This window comes from Pteropus medius, unplaced genomic scaffold, assembly GCF_902729225.1.
Source record: "Pteropus medius unplaced genomic scaffold, Ma_sr-lr_union100, whole genome shotgun sequence".
Taxonomy (NCBI): Eukaryota; Metazoa; Chordata; class Mammalia; order Chiroptera; family Pteropodidae; genus Pteropus; species Pteropus medius.
The window spans coordinates 8671111-8696231 of record NW_024340698.1 but is presented as its reverse complement, the minus strand read 5'-3'; the positions used below and the strand labels follow the sequence as shown (position 1 = coordinate 8696231).

General features: G+C 34.6%; 1 protein-coding gene and 1 pseudogene across 4 annotated transcripts in view; one reads left to right on the top strand and one right to left on the bottom strand.

The window, feature by feature from the left end:
- STK26 (serine/threonine kinase 26) overlaps nt 1-25121 on the top strand; it is a 73029-nt gene that overhangs the window by 13893 nt on the left and 34015 nt on the right. For all 4 annotated transcript variants that reach the window (XM_039875648.1, XM_039875625.1, XM_039875633.1 and 1 more), the window contains exon 3: nt 18482-18712. In XM_039875648.1, the coding sequence (XP_039731582.1) occupies nt 18482-18712 (231 nt within the window). The remainder of the gene's footprint in view (nt 1-18481; nt 18713-25121) is intronic.
- On the bottom strand, nt 7595-7713 carry LOC120613366 (uncharacterized; annotated as a pseudogene).

The window sequence follows — 25121 nt, the reverse complement described above, 5'->3', positions numbered from 1 at the left end:
ATCAGTATAACTAGAAACATTTTAAATTGATGACTCTTGTGTGTATTTTTGATAACAGAACGTCATGCAGTTGTAGTGTATGATCCTAATTGAAAGATCACACACAGTTTTCGATGATTTTTAATAACTCCTTTAACTGAAAAGGTGATGTATATATTGTGAAAGAGTAGTCTTATTTAATATAGCCAAGTGGTTCCAGAGCTTGATTATTTAATTACTTTTTTCCTGGTAAGACAATTGTTTTCTCCTAACTACTAGAATGAAGAATGCAGTATATTCTGTTCCTCTGTACTATGAAATAAAGCCTGCATACATTTCCTCAAATGTAAAGTGAGGAGATTATATAAGTAACCTTTAACCTCTAAAACTAAACTTTGGGGATTCTGCTCAGTAGTCTAGCGTAAGTTATTTATAAATGATAAGGCACACATGGCTATTTACATATAGAAGTAATCAGGTACCCATTCCAAGCAAATTAGATGTAATTAATTTTCTACTGAGGTAATTAATGTGTAATTACTTTTCTACTACATATAATTATTTTTTTACTAAGAAGTAGTGAGGCTATAATGTTTGGCTTCTCCCTTAAATATTTTTGAATGCCTATATTTTTTGAAATAATAATGATCACCTTCCTCTAGTAGTATTTTTGGAGCTTTGTTAATTTAATGCAACCTTTCTCAACCAGAGTTGTCATCTGAATCACAAAACAGAGAAAATGATTTGGCTTAATGTTTTTTCAATTCTCCTAAGAAGGGCAAAACTAAGACCATTCTAGATTCACTGGACAGTTTAGTTATTACATACAATGGATTCCTTAGAGCTGCAGTCAGCAAACTATAGCCAAGGGCTAAATCCTGCCTACATACAGCCTTTGTGTGTAGCTAGCAAGCTAAATATATTTTTTACATTTTTAAAGAGTTGTTTAAAAAAGAAGAGTATATGACTGAGACTGAAGACTGCGTCTGGCCCACAAAGCCCAAGATATTTACTGTGTGGTCCTTTATAGAAAAAGTTTGTCAACCCATCTCAGAGCATGGGACGCCATTGAGAATTGCTGATCTAAAGAAAGTAAGCTTCTTACAGTATTTTCTCTGAGGTTGGGGATGCAGTAAGATAATAGGAAAGTTTCTTTTTATTAAGGTAACTGTCTTGTATATCGGTTCTATTATTGTAATAATTCGAGGGAAGACTCCAGATTATAGAAAAGAGGTAGACATATTTTGTATGTTTTCTAGACATAAATTTTATGGTTGAATTATATGGAAACTTGTATTGGTAATTATAATCAATGAAGGACATTGATTGCTTTGATCACTATTTTAAATTAAAGGACTATATCTGTTAGAGGAGGAAAATGACTAGAGAGTGTTAAGTGTCAGATATAATCACATTTGTTTCCTCCAGTGCTGAATAAGTGTCTTTACCCTACAATTAACATCTCAGTTATTTTCTTAGCAGTAAGGAGAATAGTACTTAATCAAAAATACATTAAAATAATTAGATTATAGCATATGAAATAGCCAAGCTCTACCAAATGCCACTTAACTACTTGATTTAGTGGGAGAGGTGCCATCAGCCATAAAACATATATTGATAAATCACAAAATTATGAAGGGAGAAAAAGAGCAGCAGGAATTATTTGTAATTAGCTGCTGATTTCCTTTATATCCATATTTAGTTAATCATGAAGTTCTATCAGTGTTTTTCTCCAGAAAATGTCAGACATCATCCCTATTTATACCATGCTATTCTGGCCTTTGTCACTATGTAAGTTCAAGGCAATGTACAGATATGATGGAGCTATCTGAAATACATACTTTATTTTTTCAGACTCCTCTGATGAAAGCTTTCAGTAGCTCCCTACTAGCCTGACCAGAAATTCCTAGGAAAGATGAGTCAAGCCAGGCTACCGAGATGGTCAGGAAATGAATTACTGGCTAGCAAAGCTGGTTTTGAGACTGGATGAGAAGAAGGGAAAGAAAGGAAGGGCATGAAATTAACCAAGGCAAGAAAGGACAAAGGGAGTTCTAAGATTGTGTTTTTCAAAATGTTTATGGGTCCTTTTGGGGTGGGCAGCAAGGATTTGTTTTGTGAGTGGTACTTTCTCTCTGGTTAGGGCTGTGAAATGATAGGGTACAAGTCAATTCAAGTTGTAGATCACAGATCTTTTTGGGTAGCACACTGTTCAAACCATTTTAATTACTTTGAATTGCTCATCAAGCTTATTTTGGCTATGCAATTCAAGAATTAATGAAGGAACTTTGTCATTTCTCTCCATCTTAAGGTTACGTGTTGGTCATTGCCCTCCCTACCCCACCCCCTGCTAGAAATCACTCATTAAAAAAATTTTAAAATCCAAATATTTTATAAGGTCATTTCCAGTTCTAAAATTCTATTGCCTTTTAAAGTTCTTAAACACATTCATAGGACTTTTTTGAAGGAAAAAAAAATCAGATTTTGTGCTTGTATTCACATTTGGTACTGGATGTTGATTATCCTTATTGCAGAATTACAGTTTTGTTGATTGCTAAATGAACAAGGGCTATATATTTCAACTAATAATATATATATTATCCTAGCCATAGCTTTATGAAGAACATATAAACAAGCCTTGTGCTTATAATGATATTTGTTAAAAATTAGAAGATTCAATTCATATTGGTAGATATCCCATAATTTTAATAGCATTTCCCTCTTTCTTTGAACATTTAAGTTGTCAAATGTTCTTTGGTGACATGAACAGATTTCAGCAATATCAGCACAGATCACTGGAGGTAAAAACTGATGAATCTGTACCTTTAGAGACAGGGATTAAGATATTCACAGCTGCTGTTGACAGTGGAGTATAATATAGGATGGAGTTTGATATATACCTGTTCAGGAAAAGTTGGTGAACTTTGAGAAGAGATTAATTTACAACAAAAAAATGAAGAGTTCTCTAAGCTGGAATTCTTTGGTAAAATAAAAATATGACAATATTTAGAACTCCCCCCCCATATGAACAGGTACTCCCTTTGCAAGGTAAAGAGAATAACAATAATACAATCATCATCAATTAGGATGTTAAAATCTAGCCTCTGTTTTGTTAATATAAGAAATTTATTAACGTAAGCTAATTTCTCATATATATTGGGTGCATCATGTTACTGAGCACAGAGCTAACTTTTATACTAATTTGTAGTAGTTGTCAGCTTAGGTTTTCGGGTAAAACTATTACACATACATCTCATTATACTTGGTTTCTGAGTATATTCTTATTTATTAATGCACTGCTCCAAATCTTTTAAAGAAGTGGTTAGGTCATATAAATAACAATAAGCATTATATTTTTAGCTTTGTACCCATTACATAAACTATACATACTGATATTTTTCACTTACGGGAAATGAAAAGTAGATTGTTAAAAATATTAGAGAACATTCTTTTAGAATATTCTATAATCTCTCTGCTTTATTCTTAGTGTTTGCCAAGATTAAAATTGTTTGCTATTGACATCATCGTACCATCAATATCATTTTCTTGGAATTATAGAGTGTTAAAGCCAGCAGCACTCAAGAGATAAATTTTCCTTAGTGCTAAGATTCCATTGGATAACTCCTTGCAAATGCTATTTGATTAAATTCATTAAAAGTATAGGCTTGATTAAAGAGGAAAATGTTGGAAGGAAATTATACTGCAGCCACTTTCTCATTACGAATGAAAAGGTAAGTCTATGTAAAATTCCACTTTTTCAATCAGTGTTAATTTTCTAAAAGAACTCATGGTATTAATAATTTATTGCTGTGCTTACAAGCTTCAAACCTATTGATTTTAATTGGAGTTCCACATCTAGAAGGAAGACAGGCAGTGAGAAAATCAATTTTGTTATAATCCAGTGCATTTTAATAAGTGTCCTAAAGATTCGCCATAACATTATCTGTGATAGTTGGATATTTTCTATAAGGAGCCTCTGCTTTAGAGCCTCTCAAAAGGTGTTTATTTCTGAAAGTACTAGAATGACATTCTTTTATTTTATCTCCAGTATGGATAGCATAAAATGAGGCTCTCATTGTCCATGATGTTAAAGTACCCTGTGTGGGTTTGATTCAATAATGGTCTGCATAAATTAGGATACCTGTTTTATCATTTATATATTAGTGGAATCTTTGTCTTCTTTTCATTGTATAGCCTTGTTCTCCTTTCCAAATGAACATTTGATAGGGCTTGTTAACAATCTCAAACCATATTTATGTAACATTCTGTCTAGTCAGTAATAATCTCTTTAATTTTAACATTAATGCTTATGTTTAGACCTTATCCCTGATTGAAATGTGTATTTATTTGTGGTTAGCCCCACTAAATTGAAATGTACAACAGAGTGATACACAGACAGTGGCTCTTCAAGACCTCTAATCTTTGCATTTGAGTATGAAATCATCTTAGACTCTCCAGGACATACAGTAGTCATCTGGCTCTGGTTAATAGAGATTACTGATGTACTTCCAAAATCAGATTTGCATATAGCACTGATATTCATCCCTGTGTGTGTCACTACTACCAACTTTCCTTTGGGTATATCTCCATATTATTTCAAGACCTGCTAATTTGCAAAAACTAAAGAGCTCTCCAGTAGAAAGAAATCTCAAAGTTGTCACTTTGGAAAGTTTTTATTATGTTAATCAAATGTGAGAAAAGGGCTTGACTTAAAATTGCATACTTATTTTAATATCTTTCAGTTAATTGAATGTAATCTTCCTTGCACCAAAAGTCAGAACTCAAATAGCAAATGAAAGGACACCCTCATGTCAAAGATTTCATCTTAGGAGGGCCCCCAGGTGAACACTCTACAAACATCCAAGATCCACAGTATGCAAAGCATTATACTGAGTGCTATGAGAGTGCATGGTGCTTAGTGAGACAGAGCCCCATCCTTAATGAGCTTAGTCATTAAAACGCAATGAAAGGTCAAGCAAAGAGCTATGGGAGGGCAGAAGATGAAGCAATTAATACTGTTTAAATGATTGGCTTCCCTGGAGAATTGGAAAGGTTTTGTTTTGTTTTGTTTTTGTTTGTTTTTTAGATAAGGGATTTTTAGAGATGAAGGCGAGGTAGGGTATTGTCAATGGAGAAAATGGCATGACTCAAAGACTCAAAAGTAAGAAAGTAGAATTGTTGCCCAATCGAGCATTTCATCTAAGCTTGTATGTCTAGCTACTACTCTTGGAATCACTGAGTTTGAGATATGGTAAGACGTCCCTGAAATTTACCCTTTGGGCACTTAGTTTTATTGGATGTTCTAGTTCTGTATGTGGGCAAGTATAAACTAGGTTACTTTCTGAATGCTACTTTACTTTCTGAATGAATGTACTTTAAAATGGAGGAGAGGAAGAATAATAGAACCTTAGGCCCTGTATGAGTTGAATTCTGGCTCCCCTTGATTTCCCTAGAGTAATTACTCATTTATAATGGGACATGGCCAATGTGAGGGGTGAGAGGTCAGCCTGGACAATAACTTAACTCTGTTGCTCTTTATCCATCCTTAGCTTCTGAGCCTGCTTCATTATAGTATCAGAGAGTTGGGACTTGAGTACCGTCTACTAGTGATTCTGAATTTCTTACTTAAACAGTGGGATAGTATATACTTTTCATTTGAACCACTGTATATCACTATAGAATTGGCCATATGGCCGATGCCAATTCATCCCTTACCTTAATGATTGCTTCAAAACTAGAATTGACAACTACTAGTGATACAAGCAGGGGAACAAAGGGACTTTGCTTCTAATACTTCACAAATCCACAGTATGAGAACAGTAAAGGGTTTATAGATCATTGAGCCCAGCTCTCTCTTTAATTATATAGATGTTGAAGCTGACATTTAATCTCTGATTTCTTGTAATTTCCAGAATAAGCAAATTTACCTGACCTCTGTGTTCTCTTTAAAAAATACTTATAAGAAACCAGACCTCCTTTTTCCTTTGGAATGGTTATAAGGTCAGAGAGCAATGAGTTAAATGATGCAATGGAATTTGCATCCAGCATTTACTGTGATGATAGCCTTGACTTTTGGTTTATTGAGAGAAAAATGATTGTTTGCAGGATGTTTCCCTCTCCTTGCCCATAGATATAATTAAAGGTTTAAGGGAACTTCAGATCCCAGAGTTAGTAAAAAAGATAAAATTAGTTATTTCCTTTAACTTAAGCAGATCCAAAGATGATTTACCTGGATGAACAAAATAATCTGACATTTCTACTCCCAATTGAAACAACAGGAATTTAAAGTTCTATCTGGAAAATGGAACTAATAAATGTGCTACCTGTTATGACTTGGTTTCTTTCTTGAGGAGTTCTAAGGTGGGGGATGTATGTATTATCTTGTGTATTTTATTTTTCTTTAGAAAAATGTGGTATGTGGTTAAGTGAAAATAGAAGACTAAAACATTCTTTTTTTTTTTTTTACCAGATTGTACATTGAACTGTCTTACAAACATACGTAAAGAAATGCGTTCTTCACATCCCAGAATGTGTCCCACTTATTTCATTGTTCTTTTCCTCTGATCTGAGCTTGGATATAGAGAAGAATGCAAGTAGGAGGCAGAGGAAGCTCTTCTCTTACACTGTCTTGTGTAGGAGGATTTAAGATGAAGGAATATTATCAATTATTCTTTTGTTCTTAGAGATGAAATAGACTCAAAGTTATTAATCAAGAAGAACTCCTCAACTTCTATTATTCATACAGCTATGACAAAACCTTTTGTAATAATTTTAACAAAGTTATTCTTTACTAAAATATTTATATTGTATTTTTGCTAATGAAGTGCATTTAAAATGAGAATAATAAAATAAAGAGAAGATGAAAAATACTTATAAATTTAATTTTTCTCTGTCTTATAAACACATTTTTCTTGTTGCTATGCACAGTATTGCTGAAAGTTCAAATTGTTGCCTTAAGAGTACAGAATAATATTGTGTGAGACCTTTAACTTTATGCTTTGCCATTAAGACCAGGGCTGCCTTGCTGCTACCTCATCCATCTCAAAACTGCCTTTTAAGCAAGTGAATAAAGACAGGGACTCAACCGTGAGTTGACAAAATGTTGTCTGATGACCAGGAGGACACCCAGAGTTGTTATGACTATGTCTCATTTATTTCATTGTATATACATAAAATCGGGAAATTTGACTTCTACTTTATGTTGCAAAAGCAAGTTATAGTAACCTTTGAGAGAAATGTAAAAATATGACTATGCCATAAAAATAGGTATACTAAGAACTTTTCTGTGTTTAGATATATATTTTGAGTTCTCATAAACATGCAAATAAACTCAAACTGAGCACCTGAAGAAATTTTAGCACAAGCTCAATTCTTCACGTTTAATTTTGAAACATATACAGACATTTTATTTGTATCTTAGGTCTTATTCTGTTATATGTAAAATATAGTGAAGCTACATATTTTACTTCAGAAATATAAATCACAGCGATCTCAAGAATTCCATAAAATTTTATCAGATACTTGAAATGCGAACCTGAGATTGTACAAAGTAGAAAAATACTCTTCTAACATCACAGTTTTCAAAAGTTTAGACGAACTTATGGGGAGGTTTTTTTAACACCTACAGCACCTGGTATTCCTAGGTGGTCTCCCATCTAAGTACTAACCAGGCCTGATCCTGCTTAGTTTCTGAGATCAGACGAGATTGGGCATGTTCAGGGTAGCATGGCCATAGTTATGAGTTTTATCCTCCTAATTATTAAAATAATCTGGATATTCACAGGTCATTTGAATGATTCTATGTCTATATAAAACATATCACAAAAATATTATTTTTGTTCTTGGAAAATTTTATCTATTTAGAGATTTTTATTTTTTTATGATCAGAACTGAAGATATTAGTGTTAGGGGTACCTGAAGTCTACAATAAATCACTAATAAAGATGGAAATTGAGCATGTGGCTTCTGGACTTTGGATCCTGTGGGAATCATGGTGTGGAATACCATCACTACTGTGCCTCCCACACTCTAAAAGCTAGCACATTTCAGTCTAGTTATTGACATGGAAGAAATAGGCTGAATATAGTAACCTTGCCAAAGAGTTAAAATTACATACAGCTTACTTCTCTGTAAGATTGTAATATGAAATATTTGGTAATTGTGCATATATACAAGGATCAGTCAATTCTTGAGTGATTCAATAATTATAAGTAATCATATAATTTGAAAAATAGGAAAGTCCTATTTTAAGTTTTTTAAATTATTTTAAGTTTAATTTTTTTCAAATTCTTTAAATATAGTCTATTACTAAGTAAACATTTGGCAGTTGTGTGATTTGTCGATAATGGAAAATAATTTTGGTTTTATAGCAAAAATTTAATTTACAAATTAATCCAAGCCACAGTGAAAGAACCTTAGACCTAAAGGAGTCCTGGGTTCAAGTTTGAGCTTTGCCACTAATGAACTACCTTATAGCCTTGAATAATTTATTACCTCTCTAGGCTACAGTATTTTCCTATAAAAATAGATTTTGGATTAGATGTTTGCTAAGTTCTTCTTCATCTCAAAGATTCTATAATTCTTTTAATTCTAGGTTTTCTTTTTTTCCTACATAGCCTCTCCCTATGATTACCATTATTTTGACATAGTCTTAAATTTCACAGCTTCTATTAGGTGGTATTAGCCTAGGACACAGCAGGCATACAGTAAAAGCTTGTTGCTGAAGGTGATGATAAAGATTAAAGACCTATACATTTCTTTCCATCCCTAAAAGCCCGTTGCTGTTACAGTTCCATCGAGGGAGAAATCCATTGTACTTGGATCTTATATAGCACTTTAAAAAGGTAGTATCCTGTGATCTTGAATGCAAGCAGTACTAAAAGGTGTATAACTGTTGATTTTAATCTTTATTTTTCTTCCAGCAGTATTTTGATTAGTAAGCACTCAACAAACTTATGAGGCAGTGTTCATTGAGAAATTGAAAAATCTTAACATAGGAAATCATAACAGAAATAATAGAATTTGAGGCTCATGAAATCCCTAGAGAATGATTTTTATTTACATATATTCTATTTGTTTAATGACAGGAAATAGTATAGACATGGAAGTAACCCAGAAAAGAACTTCCTCTCTGGCTTGGGAGAACTAATCTGAACAATTTAAATATCAGGTAGCTAACTAGATATATCTCTAGTTTTTAGTATATTGTTAGGCTAACATCTTTTGTTACTCTCTGTGATTGTCAGGGAATCCTGAGTTCACTACAGGTCACTCCTGGTGGTACCACTTGAAAATTTGAAGTGAGTAAAAGGTTTTCCTTTCTAAGCCTTGATATCATTAGCATATTTTTGCTCATTACTTCCTGTATACCCCTCTTCATCAGTGAGTCACTGATAGGCCTATACACAGATCAGTCTATAAAAGTGCAAATAGTATCTTATAGCTGAGATCATTTATAGATTGAGGTTTTTTTTAAGGTAGAGAGGCAAGTGTAAAACCTGGTTTGAGGTCAGCATTCCACAGCTTGGTTCTTAGTTCTTCAAGGTTCTTTCAGAACACCTGAGCTCAACCATTCCTGGTCAAATTCTCTGAGAAATCAACCTCTCTTTACTAAATCTATTATGTTTTCACTCTCAGATCCAGACTAGAGGTCTGACTTATCTACGTTAGATTCAAAGAAACTAGATTTTGTTACCTTTGGTTCTTTCCAACCTTTAGTTCTCTAGGTCTCCATTCCATTAGAACCCCAAGGCAAATTCTAATTCTGTCTACAATTTTCTTGTTTCTCCTGATCATCTATTTTTTTTTTACTGAAAAATCACAGTGTTTATTATTTCTTTTTACCAAGATCTTCCCTTTACTTTTGCTTATATCTCACAGTAAACTAAGATGACTATCCAGTATTTGCAAGGCAAGAAAATAGATTTTTCCAGGGTGACTTTGTAAATGACAGAACAAAACAATTGTGGCACTTAGAAGCTCAGCTGATATTACATTATTGGGGATTATGAGTTCAGGAGTATGTTTTTAATTTTTAGATGGGGGAAAAAACAAAATAAAAAAATACTCATTGTTCTTCAAAATGGAGACAACAACTGAATCGGGCAATACTGAGGGGCTCATTATTCTCAAGAAGAAACCAGGAACAAAATTATCTATGTATGCCTGTGACATTTCATAGTTTAAAGTAGTCAATCATTACTCTGTCACAACACAAGAGTATTCAATCAACAAGCACTCTTAATTTAGGCAAAGGGATAAGCTGCTCACTTTTTGTGGTCTGTACCAAATCAGAGTTTGTCAAATTTAGGCCACACCTCCCTGGTTTTTGTTTAGGGTCTAACATATTAGAGCGGTTCAGTCAATTTAACAAACATGGATTGGCAACATTTTCATGCAATGCCCAATCAAAGTTGGAGGATGCGAAGACAATTTAGACATATCCTGAGATACGACAGAGTTAAAAGACAAGTATGGGCTAAGAACACTATCCACATCCAGTGACTTTCCAGATCCTTTCCAACCCACTCTGTATTAATACAATCTTCAATTAGAACTGAGTAAGAAGAAAAAGGTATTCACTAGAGTCCAAGTTACTTCTCATACCATAAGCAGTCAGAATAGAAAACCGTCCACACTTCCTAAGGCACTCTGTATAGTGGGCAGGGTCCTATGTCAGGAGCTTAGGCCTTGAAAATGCTTTATTTTAAAATGCGAGTAGTGCATCTGATCACCTATTCTTAATGCCCCCTGATGGGGTTTAGGACAGGCTACATCAAAATATGGCATCTTGGCGTATTGGGTATTTTATGCTGAAGGCATATGAGAAAACAGTAGAAGAGGGAAGATCACTGACTTTCCCGCTGCTACTCTTCTCCCCTGAAGAAGGTAATAAGGCCCTCATATGAGAGGTACTCTATACCAGGAGTTAAGAAGCATCTCCAAGTACAAGGGGACACCAAGAAGAATCTGAACAAACAGGCCTTGCTAAGTTTCTCCCAGTTTATGACACTTAGTTCACATCTTTCCACAACTTTCTAGTCTTCATCAAATCTAACATAAACACACAGAAATGTAACCATTTCTTTGAGTCTTTATTTCCTTATAAAGGTTCAGGTCTTGTGTAAAACTTATATTAAATAGATTTATATGCTTTTCTTCTGTTGATCTGTCTTTGTCAGTTTAATTTCCAGAACCAGCCAGATACCCTATGAGGGACAAAGAAAACATCTTTCTTCTTTACACCCCCTTCCACAATTTATACCTACTTTCTACTACCTAACTAGAACGAAACTTTTGTCAATGTTGACTATTACCTCAAAACTGTCATCAATTTAATCTTAATCTATTGTACACCCTATTATTACATAGACTATATTGGGTGAAAAAAGTTCAAGAATACATAATACAAACTGTATAGGATATGATGTATGTGTTTTGGTAAATATTGTTTTTAGTCTTACTTGAGAATAGGTACTAATTTTAGAGATGTGTCCTTAAAAGAAGTATTGAAGACCTAATTTTTAAAACATAGGTATGTATATAAACACCAAGTTGCTCTTCGCTTATTTATTTATTTATTTATTTATTTATTTATTTATTTTTTACGGTGACATTGGTTAATGAAATCTGATATGTTTCAGCTGTACATTTTAACAGTAAGGCATACACACACACACACACATATGTGTGTGTGTGTGTGTGTGTGTGTGTGTGTGTGTGTGTATATATTTACATTGTTGTTCACTTCTCAACTCTTTATTTTATTTTAATCTCCAAGTCGTCATCTTAGTGTGCAGAGTTAGAAGAGAGCCACAGGCTTGCCTGGGGAAAATTGTGGTAATGAGTTCCCTATAATCATGGATACAAATTCAAGATCTGTCTGCTCATTGGTCTCCAAATGGTGATCTTAAAACTGGTGCCAAAATGACTACATAGAAAATAGTTCAGAATACTCTTTTAAAATACTGATTGCTGGGCCCCAGTGGTAGAGATTCTGAAGTAGTTTCAAAATGAGGCCTAGGTATCTGCATTTTAAAACTTGTACTGGTGATTCCAAGTACTTAGAGAACCTTCAAGACAGGAGAGCACTTAGCGAACCTTCAAGAGTTCTCCCAGCCCTCTGATTCTGTGATTTCAGTGTGCAACAAGTCTTCTTCTATCTCTCCCTGACTTTACACAGGAGACAAGCAAAATGATCATCTTACATTTATCCCTTTTGTACTTCCTAAGAGTATTTCCATACTAAAAGATCATTGTCATCATTGTTATTTTAATAGTAATGATGCCTTATGTCTAAAACTTAAATTTGTAACAATGTACTTATAGCTGAATAGTCTAAATTCAAGCAAAGGACAGATAAAGATGGTCAAGAAATAATGTGAATGTTCTGTGATAGATATGTGAGGTTTCCATTTTCACAGACCTGTTTTTGTGGGGCCTGTATAAATTGTCTACCATTCATCATAAATTAATATGAAGTTAATTTAACTGTTCCTCTCATTTGCTGCTGCAGAACTTAGAGCTATGTCCTGGGCGATGGCTTTGACAAGGCAATTCAAATAAACTATAGTCGTAAACTGCATTTTTGCAGTATAGGTAGAAAGATTTGAAAATTTTAATATTTTAAAAAGAATTGGGTAGAGAGGGAACTGACTTGGGTAGAGAGGGAACTGACTTGATTTTCTTAGAGGCTCTGAATAAGAGTAATGTGAATGATTGGGCAAATCAGCTTCTTTATGTAGGTGGTTTTTAAATTGCATTACTTATGTTGTTTACCACTTATTTACTTGACTTCTGTTCTTGCATCAAAAACAGAAAGGGAATCTGTCTTAATAGAGAGTTAGGATACTTTGGTGTAAGAAGTTATTGAGATAGTGAAGGGGGAGTTAGAACTTAGGTATTATCTATCCAAAATTCAGGAACTGGCAAATAGGGCGGGGATCTCTATCTTCAGATAGTCAGAGAGGTGAGGTTATGCTAATGAAAGCTTGTTTTCATGATTCCCTGTACTCTGGAAGTTGGGGTTTTGCATGAGAAGTTTTAATCCCAAAATAAAAGAATGGGAAGTGCAAACATCCTGTAAAAGATGGATCTTTCTCTTTTCTTTCTCCAACTTGGTATTTATTGATTTAAAATCTTGAACTATGTCGATGTGTTAGGATTCAACTCACAACTTCTTTAAAATGCAAAATGTAACTTGATTTTTAAATCTTTGACTTATATACTTTCAAGCGCCATTTATTAAGAAAGCAAGAACGACTGTGTTCTCCCTGGGGTTGATTGTTTCAGTCAAATCCTTTTAAAATGTAAATTAGGAAGATTTGGATTTAATTGTTGTTTCTTACAACAAAATATTCTTGTTATAAAGTTAATGAATACACTTCCTAGTTGAGAGTGTATCAGAAAGTATATACTATGTATATTTTAATAAATGACATATTTACAACTTTTAGATTTGTTTCATAGTTATATCAGAAGAACTAAAAGATTTGTTTTATTTATGTTTCCAAATCCAATAAATTAAGAAGTTTTAGGGAGGTGAATCTATCACCAAGCTATTTGACAAGTATTTTTGCCTCAAGGTACTAGAAGGACAAGAACCATCACCAAAAGTAGGAAGAGAGGTATCTTGTGGGTGAGCAACTTACTGTGTAATAGTAATCACAATGAAGTACAATGTTTTGGTAGAAAAAAAGAACACCCAGGAAATCAATAATGATGGTACCCAGGTTTTGGAGAAAATATTATAACAAAATGTGAGCATTAAAAGTGCATTTGCAACCTACTGGAAGTCCAATCTATTTTTAAAAGCCTATATGAGAAGCTTAAGATCTATTTGTTTCATGTGGTGGTGGGTGGTGATAATAAGTAGCTTGCAATATCAAAGAGACTACTACATAGAAATTATACCTTTTAGAAATGGGAAAAAATCCAATCAAGGAGAATGGGGAAGCTTATAACTAAGCAGGTCATATGCAAATAGTATTTAAGTTAGTGAAAAAAATTTAAAAAGCAATCATAAGTTTTTACATTACTCAAAAGTAGGCAGTTAACTGGAGTAGTAGATCTATTTGGTTATGATAGTGCAAAGAACTTGATGAGAAAAATAATAAACTAATGATCTCCTTGTCTAATAAAAGAAGACATAAGAGAACCTGCTAACTCCATAAGTGTCTCATAAAGTTGATGACTAGGTAAAATTGTAGTAAATGAACAAATAATCTATGTCCAATTGACAAATATAAACAGCACACTAGGACTAAATAGCTTTCTCCTATATTTTGAAGGAACTTAAAGTAGTTTTAGCTGTAGACTAATAAAGTACTTAAATATAAATTAATAATGTACTTTTTTGGGAGGTTTGCCAATCTTATGTTTCTACTTGATTAGAAGTATATATTCAGAGAGTTCAAGTCAAGATGAAGGAGTAGATAAACACTGTGCTTGTTTCCTCTCACAACCACATCAAAATTACAACTAAACTACAGAATAGCCATCATTGGGAGTTGCCTGAAGTCTAGCTGAACAAAAGTCCTACAACTGGGGACACACAGAGGAGGCCACCTCGAGACCAGTAGGAGGGGAGGAGACATGAAATAGGCTGGTTACCACACCCATGTGTGGTGGTTGAGGATGAGGAGAAATATAGTGGCTGTGGAGGACCCCCGAGAAAAGCAAGGGTTCCTGGCCCTACACTGGACACCCCAGCCCAGGGTCCCAGTGCTGGGAAGAGAAGTCCCCACAACTTCTGGCTGTGAAAGCCAACAGAGATTGTGGCAGAGTGAGACTGAAGGCTGAGAGAGTCGCAGACTTTCCTCTTCTGGGGCCTGCTTTGAGCTCCAGCACTGGGGCCACAACTTGAAAGGTGCCAGGGACATACAGGGAGGTACTGAGTTGTCTGGCTTTAGGGTGAGGGCTAAAGAGGCAGCTTACTCTCAGAAGTGCTGGCAAAGGGCATTATTCCTTTGTTGAGACCTCCCCCACCCAGCTTGCAGACATAGGCAGCCACCATATCTGAGTCTCCACCAACAGCTAACACAGGTCCTCCCACCCTGGTGATTCTTTGAGACTCTGCCCCTCCCAACATGCAGGCCCACCCAAGCCATTGCCAGTAGATTTTCCATATGAACGACCAGGCTTGGCTCATGCTGTGGACTTCCTAAAATTTCTCAAAGGTTCAGAAAACCTCAACAAGCAGCATCTGGCCTCAACATGCCCCTTACCTCTTGCTGAGCAACCCCAAGCCCAGCACCAGCGGCAGCTGCCCTCGATTTGTGGCTTGGCCTCTTGAGGCACTTATAAGCCCATCATGGGTGGCGGCCATCTGCGGATTACCTGGTGGCTGATCCCCGGTGGCCCTTGGCAGCCAGTGCATAGGCTGCAGCTGAACTGGCCTATAGCAGGGCCCCTCCCATGAGGCCCCAGCCTGCATGCCCAGTGGCCAGCTTTGGTCTGAGCAGGAGTACCACCCAGATCACATCTGAGGAATACACACCTAAAGAGCAAACAGGGCAGGCACCAGAGCCCTGCTAAAGTGAATGCTGCTCTATAGGGTCAGCCTCTGCACAACAGCTCCTTCCCTGGTCACAGCCAGTCATCACAACCAATCAGCCCCAGGGTCAGTCCCTGATGAGAAAAAAGCAACAAAGGCTCAACTACAACAGGAGGGCACACAAAACCCATACAAAGGACACCACTTGAGCACCCAGCTCAGATGCCACTGGGCCTCACAGGACACCTATTACATAAGGCTGCCCTACCAACACCAGGAGATGTACCAGCTCTACTTAATACATAGAAACAAACACAGGGAGGCAGCCAAAATGAATAGACAAAGAAACATTTCTCAAATGAAAAATGAGAACAAAGCTCCAGAAAAAGAACTAAACGAAATGGAAACAAGCAATCTACCAGATGCAGACTTCAAAACACTGGTGAAAAGAATGCTTAATTAACTTAGAGGAAGAGTAGATGAACTCATTGAGAACTTTAACAAAGAGATAGAAAGTAAAAGTGGAGATAGAAAACATAAAGAATCAGTTAGAAATGAAAAATACCTCAAGAGGAATTAACAGTAGATTAGATGAAGCAGGGGATCTAATCAGCAATTTAGAAAATAAGATAGCGGAAAACACCTAATCAGAGCAGCAACAAGAGAAAAGAATCCAAAAAAATGAGGATAGTTAAGGAGTCTCTGGGACAACATCAAGCATATGAACATTTGCATCATAATAGATCCCTATGAAGGAGAGGAGAGAGAGCAAGGAATTGAAAATCCATTTCAAGAAATAATGACTGAAAACTTTCCTAACTTAGTAAAGGAAATAGACGTAAAAGCCCAGGAAGCACAAAGAGTTCCAAACAAGATGAATCCAAAGAAGCCCTCACCAAGACAACATAATTAAAATGCCAAAGGTTAAAGACAAGGAGAGAATCTTTAAAAGCAGCAAGATAAAGGCAGTTAGTTACCTACAAGGGAGCTTACATAAGACTGTCAGCTGATTTCTCAACAGAAACTTTGCAGACCAGAAAAGGTTAGCATGAAATAGTCAGTGATGAAAAGTAGGGACCTACAACCAAGATTACTCTACCCAGCAAAGTTATCATTTAGAATTGAAAAGCAGATAATGATTTTCCCGGATAAGAAAAAGCTAAAGGAGTTCATCATCAACAAGCCAGTATTACAGGAAATGTTAGAGGAACTTCTTTAAGAAGAAGAAAAAACAGATAAAAAAATGAATAATAAAAAGGCAATAACTATATATCTAGCAACAATTACTTTGAATGTAAATGCTCCAATCAAAAGATAGAGTAGCTGAATGGATAAGAAAACAAGACTCTTGAATATGCTGCCTACAAGAGACTCACTTCAGATTGAAAGACACACACAGACTGAAAGTAAAGGGATGAAAAAAGATATTTCATGAAAACAGAAACAAAACAAAACAAAAGCTGGAGTAGCAAAAAAGACTTTAAAACAAAGGTTATAACAAGAGACAAAGAAGAATCAAGTTATCCCAGTTCTGGGTATTTATCTGAAGAAACCTAAAACACTACTTTGCAGGGACATGTGAGTCCATATGTTCATTGCAGCATTACTTACAGTAGCTAAAATATGAAGGCATCTTGGGTGTCCATCAGCAAATGAATGGCTAAAGAAGAGGTGGTCCATATATACAATGGAATATTACTCAGCCATAAAAAAGAATAAAATCTTACCATCTTTAACAACATGGGTGGACCTACAGGGTGTTATGCTGAGTAGAATAAGTCAGACAGAAAGACAAATGTCTATGGAATCTAGAGAATAAGATAAACAAGCAGCAGAAACAAACTCATAGATACGGAGAGCATTTTGATTGTTGTCAGATTGCAGGGTGGGAAATAGGTGAAGGGGAAGGGGATTAAGAGGTACAAATTAGTAGTTACAAAGTAGTCAAAAGGATGTAGAATACAGCATGGGGAATATAATCAGTAGTATTGCAACAACTATGTGTGGTGTCAGATGGGTACTGGACTTATTGGGGGAATCATTTTATAACTTATATAAATGTATAATCACTGTGATGTACACCTGAAACTAATATAACGTATGTCAACTATAATTGAAAATATATATATATAAATTAAGAAAAGTATATGTTCAGTAATATGAGTCTATACATATATAGGTTGTCTGGTGAAAATAAAATTTTAATTAGAAATTGTATGTGATTAGATAAAGGATATTTGTGAATCAGAAAAAAATAGTGTAGTTATAAATCTAAGTCTTGCCTCTACATTTATTAACCTAAAAACCTATGCTTGATTACAGATTTTATTGTAGCAAAATGTCGACCTATTCTGGATTCCCACTGTGAAATAAGTTGTGAAAATTCCACATTATTACCATTTCTTCATGAGTATTTGCATTTATGATAAAAGCATAGAATCTTCTTTCAGCTATTGATGAGAACATTACATATGAATACGATAACAAGTAAAAAAGAAGACTTGTAGATTCTTGCATCTTTTGTGTTCTGTGTTGTTTATGTGATGGTTTAGGAATATAGGTGTGGTGATTGAGATGTCCACATTGGAGAAGGAAGAGAGTTAAAAGGTAATATGTTGCTGGCAGAATGTTAGAATTTTTAATAATTCACTTACCGATAGCTTAGGTTAGATATTCTTTCAAAATCATAGCATTAATGTGTAAACTGTGTATAATCAGCTGCCTTATTCTAAAATGTTTCTGGCCCTTTGGCAGGCACCAGAAATAACATTTGTTGTGTAGGATTGTTTGTGGTAGCAGCTAAGCCTAGTTAGTGTGAGTAATCCAATAGAAAATAGACTAGCAGACCATTTGGGATTACAGTTGTTCTAACAAAGCACATGTGAAGAGTCAAGGAAATGTGTAGGCTTTTAAAAACTTGTTAATGTCGTATGTGATTTATTTTCCTTCATTTCAAAAAAATGTGATGCCAAACATTTGTGTTCTTTCCTGTTTTGTTTTCTTTTCACTCAGAATAATATAGCAGATCCAGAAGAACTGTTCACAAAATTAGAATGCATTGGGAAAGGCTCCTTTGGAGAAGTTTTCAAGGGAATTGATAACCGTACCCAGCAAGTGGTTGCTATTAAAATCATAGACCTCGAGGAAGCTGAAGATGAAATTGAAGACATTCAGCAAGAAATAACTGTTTTGAGTCAGTGTGACAGCTCATATGTAACCAAATACTATGGATCATATTTAAAGGTAATGTGTGTGCTATATTATTTAAGTCATAAGGTATTTGTATTATATGTTTTTCTTTTTTAAATTCTATTTTTGAAAGGCAATGTCTTAAACTAGGATTTGGCAGTCTTTGACCTCCAGGCAGCATCCAGCTCCATTTAGAGTGCCAAATAGACTGTTTTTAGATTTAGCAGCTATATCCTGAATGCATCCCAGTACTCAGCTGCAGTGTTTTTCCATACCTGAACTTTTCGACGGATGGAAGAGCAGAAATGCAGCTGGTCCTTGAGACATATTCTTTGTCAGGAAAGAGCTTTGCCCTTGAGCTTTCACACATTATTCTCAATGGTTCCAATCTGTGTCAACTTCAGAATTGATGGAATATGTAAGTATGTCACTTATTCCATTGAGTTGTCTTGGTTATTTATACATTTTCTTCTCCTTCCAGGTTGTGAGCTCCTTGATGGCAGGGAGTTTTAGCTCAACCAGTCAGATTTTACATCCCTTAGCACAGGGCATGGCACATTTTAAGCGCATGATAAATATTTGTTGAAATGGAATTAAATGGAATAATATCTTTTCCCAACACCCCTTCCAAAAAAATTGGATTTTTAGTTTATAGGATCATAAAATTAGCAAACACCTAACGTTCCAGCAGATGGAGATGTTACTACATAACAGAGAACACTTTAGTTAGTAAAATCCAAGAGTTCTTAGATTCCAGAGTTACTTAGATATAAATTTGTGCCTGTCGAATGTGAAGAATAAATAGTTGGAAAAATCTAGGTTAGATTAGAGTTTAAATTATGTTAAAATTAAAAAAAATATGCCAGTGTTGAAATTTTTCAAAGGAAGACAGTATTAGTTAGATCTTTGCTTTTCAGGGTTCACAAGAAGAGTAAGGGTTTTTGGTTTTCTTTTCTTTTTTTTTTTTTTTGGTTGGTTGGTTTTTTGTTCATCTATCTCTAGGCCAAAAAGAGTGTGTTTATAGCTTATCAAGCTGTTGGCCTGCATAAAAATTGATGCTATCTTTTTATGTTCTGCTGACCAAATAAACCCTAAGATAATCTATCTATGTTAGTTAATACTGATATAGAAATTCATCATCAATTACCCTACCTTTTTACAAAGGCAGATTTATTGTAATATTACATTAATTGAATGAATGTGGAAAGAATGCATGATAGAATGAATCATTAAACAGCTAACAGTCACTATGTGTCATACACTTTACTAGATATAAAGTGCTAGATATAAAAACGAACAACTCACTCTTTCCATTAAGGAGCTCACAGTCTCATATTGCACCAAAAATGTGCAGATTTTGTGGTTAAGTATGAACAGGTGAAAATAGAGCACAAATAAGCAAGTAGTCACTTCTATCCTTTTTTTTCGGAGATGATGTGAAGGCCTTCAAGAGAGACTTCCAAGAAAAGGTGATGCTGCTGGCAATTCCTATTCAATTTACATCTTACTCCATTTCACTATATACATAATTATTTGATTCTTTATGACATTTGCATTCATAATTTTTTTCCTCAAAAACTTATTTAGCAGGTCAGATTCTTTTTCAGGAATCCTCAGTCTCAGTAGTTTTAGGTCTTCCTTCTAATTCCCATAGCAGACTTGACCGTAGGCAGCCCCAAGAATTTCTTGTCTCCCACGTGCACATGCACATATGTGTGTGTGTGCATGCGTGTGTTGTTTGCTCACTTTGGTTTATTCTTTCTGGATTGAACCATGATAATTCCACACCCACTCTAGAGCAAACCTGAACCCTTGCTATTTTTAGGCATCTTTAACAGATAAACCATTTTTGGTAACTAACTTAAAATATTCAATGAGCCATATTTAAAATAGGCTGTTCTATATTATATTGAAAATGGGTATTGAGATGGTATTGACTGTTTTATTGGTTGCTTATAGCCTGTTTATCCATAGTCAGTACTCTCATGGAAAATTAATCGTAGCTCTGTTTGTGTTATTTATTCTGAAGGTTTCACCTTTTTAAAAAAAATTCCCCTCATAGTATACATGTACCTCTCAACCAATAAATTCTTAATTTTTAAGTAAATAAAACAGATAGTTTGTTTTGTCCATACCTTGACTGTAGAATGTTCTCACACTGGTCAGCGATAAAAAACTATTATCCAAGATGTCTTCTTAAAGGATTAAGCTGGATTCTTTTTATTTTCTTTATCCATCATTAATTAAAGTCCATGATGTGAAAGAGTACTTCGAAGAACTCGTTACTTCATGATAAAATTGTAGAAATTCACAACTGGCTGATATTATTCGTATCCTGAATCTGTTTATATTAAAGTAAATGAATGTGTGTATTATCTCTATATTTATACACACACACACATACACACACCCACACACAAAGAAAAATATTTTATAATATTTTAATACCATGTATTTAAATTACTTTCTCAAGTTGACCAATTTGTTTATTTTCCATTTATATTAAAATATAGTATGGCTTTATAAGCTTACATTTTTTAAGTGAAATTATATCAAATATAACAAGGTTCTGTTTAATGAAGTCAGTGTAATTTAAGGCTATATCCTCTAAGTACCATTAGGAAACTGCATTATCAATCAACTCATGTTCTCTGTGTGACTGATCCTTCTGTTTCAGATGATATGGGGAATTTTGTGAGTCAAGTTAATTGAGTAAAATAGGATATGAGTTTTTCTCAGGTTGTTCTTACACAGGATATCATACATAACCAAGACCTCACTGTAAGCTGGAGGAAAAATTATTGCTTTTGAGAGAAAATTATATGCTCGTTGGAACTGTATTCAGTTGTAGCGATTTCCTTGAGACGTGAAAAAATGTACTAGATATTAATTTTCACTGAGCTCACTGTATAACTTAATTTTTAAAAACAAGAGTAAAAACCAGACAAACACATCAGTATTTTTCTTTAATTTTAGTTCACTGAAGATTTTCTTGAGAGACAAAGTTAGCCTTTATGAAGTGTGCTAAAATAAACAAACCCTTCCTTTCTGATTTCATAACATTGGAAAAACCTTTTATAATCTTTAAATATTTTTCTAGTTCAGTATAAATCTTAAAATGAAGCTCATTCAGGCACTGAATAGAATTCGAATCATGCTTTTATTTGGTATTAAAAATGTCCTAGATTTATCTTTATATTAAGGAAATATGCCCCCCTCCACATACTAATACCTCTGATATTTATCAAAAAAAGAGAGAGAACTCAATGATTAAAATAAAATATTCCAGAATAGAGTCTATACAATTTTGTGGCCTTCTCATTTTTTCTGAGACTTGTGTGTGCTTACTTCCAGTGTTTAGTGAATGTTTTTGGAATGTTCTTTAATTTAACAATAATTGGAGTTTTCTTATAAAACTTTAAGGAAATCAAAGAGGGAAAATTTTTCTCCTTTTCACAATGTTTTCTTTTCTCAAAATAAGAATGGCTTTAAAGTTTATATTAAGACACCTCTAAGAAGCCCCATATTAGTACCCACTATGTGTATTCCTTTCACTCTGCATATTTGCCCTAGTCAGTCTCATCTACTTTATTCTGACAACTTATAAATTCATGTCTCTGTTCCATTCTCTCTCCTTAGCCTCAGATATGTATAACGAATTGACCTCATAATACCTGCTTATCTACAGATACATCAAGTACAACAACCCTAAAACTGGGAAGTAGCATTCGAACTAGGTCTTGAGTTTGATTTTTAAGTAGGTTGGGATTTGAGGATCGGGTATAGACAACACACCCTAGACTGGAAGAAAACAATTCAGGAGTGGTAAAGTATCTCACAAGATGATCTCTACTGTCCCTTGCAATTCTATAACATTTTATATTCTATTTTTTATTATAAAATATATATCATAAAATTTACTGTTTTAACCATTTTAAAGTGTACAATTCTGTAGCATTAAGTATATTCAGGTTGTTGTGCAACCTGATTCATCTCCAGAACTTTTTAATCTTCCTCAACTGAAAGTCCACACATTAAACTATAACTGCCCATTCTCTCTTCATCACAGTCCTTGGTAAACACCATTGTAGTCTTTGTCTCTATAAATTTCACTACCCTAGGTTTATATGGACTTATACAACATTTGTCCTTTGGTAACAGGCTTATTTTACTTATACATAGAGGTTTATGTGGTCAATGTTAACTGACTAATGGATTTATAGACAAGCCCACTTAATTCAACATGTACTTGATATGTAGAATAATGACCTCTCAAACAGATATAATGAATATTTTAAATATATCTTTCATGAACAATTGAATTCCAAATTCCACAACATCATTTCTCCCCTCTTTGGCCAAGTGTCTGCTTTAGCAGCAAACAGTGGGATTCAAAGGCCTCATAGAGGGACAGAATTGATACTCCAGACACCAGTAATTTCTTTACACTAGGCTCCAACCTCCCCTCAGTAAATAGTATGACTCTAGAGTACTGTGCTTTAGGCATTTTGAATTTTTGAACAGAGGGCCATTTCCTAACCCCTAACTAATGACCCGTATTGATGTGGGACTTTAAACTTACTCCCCCAACCCATTGTTAAAATATATGTATTATTATTATTATTATTATTATTATTATTATTATTTTTATAGTGATATTGGTTAACTAAATCCAATGTTTCAACTGTGCACTTTAATAGTAAAGCATATATGTGTGTGTGTGTGTGTGTTTGTGTGTGTGTATAGATAGATAGATATAGATATATATATACACACACACACACACTGTGTGTTTACCTCCCATAGTTACATTTCTTTCTGTCACCACTATTTGACATGCTTTACCCCGTCTATCTCCCACTTCTCCCCTCCACCCTACCATCTGGTAACCACTAGTCTATTGTCCATGTCCATGAGTCTCTGTTTGTTTGTCCTGTTCATTTGTTATTTTTAGGTTTATATCCCACATATAAGTGATATGTGATTTTCAACTTCTTCTGCCTGGCTTATTTCACTTTGCATGATTATCTCATGGTCCATCCATGTTGTCACAAATGGCAGTATTTCATCTCTTCTTATGGCTGAGTAATATCCCATTGTATATATGTACCACAACTTCTTTATCCAGTCATCTCTCGAAGTACACTTCGGTTGCTTCCATGTCCTGGCCACTGTGAATAATGCTGCTATGAACATCAGTGGGTAAATGTCTTTTCAGATATGTATTTTCAAGACTTTGGGGTAAATATCCAGTTGAGGGATTGCTGGATCACATGGTAGATCAATTCTTACTTTTTTGAGAAACCTTCATAGTGGCTGTACCAATGAAGTCCCATCAACGGTATGTGAGGGTTCCTTTTTCTCCACATACTCTCTAGCATTTGTTATTACTTGTCCTGTTGATTACAACTATTCTAACAGGTACGAGATGGTACCTCATTGTGGTTTTGATTTGCATTCCCCTAATAGCTAGCAATGTCGAGCATCTTTTCATATATTTGTTGGCCATTTGTATGTCCTCTAGGGAGAAGTGTTCGTTCAGGTCCTCTGCCAATTTCTTGATTGGATGGTTTGTTTTTTGTTGTTATCGAGTCATATGAGTTCTTTGTACATTTTGAATGTTAGGCCCTTATTGGAGGCATTGCTTGCAAATACATTTTCCCATTTAAATGGTTGTCTCTTTACCTTGTCGACAATTTCTTTTGCTGAGCAGAAGCTTTTTAGTTTAATATAGTCCCTTTCATTTATTTTAGCTTTTACTTGCCTTGCTTTTGAGGTCAAATTCCTAAAATCCTCTTTAAGTACAGGGTCCTTGAGTTTAGTTCCTATGTTTTCTTCTATGCATTTTATTGTTTCAGGTATTATATTTACATCCTTAATCTATTTTGAGGTAATTTTGGTGTGCAGTGATAGACAATAGTCTAGTCTCATTCTTTTGCAGATGGCTTTCCAGTTTTGCCAGCATCATTTATTGAAGAGGCTTTCCTTTCTCCACTGTATGTTTTTAGCTTCTTTTTTTTTGTCAAAAATTATTTACACATATAAAAACGGGTTTACTTCTGGATTCCTGATTCTTTTCCACTGGTCCTTGTGTCTGTTTGTCTGCCAATACCATGTCATTTTGATTACTGTCACTTTGTAGTGTAATTTGAAGTCAAGCAGAGTGATGCCTCCAGCCTCATTCTTTTTTTCTCAAGATGGTTTTGGCAATTTGTGGACTTTCGTGCTTCTATACTAATCTGATGATTTTTTATTCTATTTCTTTAAAAAATGCTGATGGGATTTTGATGGGGATTGCATTAGTATAATGCTTTAGGTAATAAGGTCATTTTAACTATATTGACTCTTCAATCCAAGAACATGGAATATCTTTCCATTTATTTGTATTTTCTTTGATTTCTTTTAATAGAGTTTTGTAGTTTTCATTATATAGGTCCTGCACATATTTGTTAAATTTATTCCT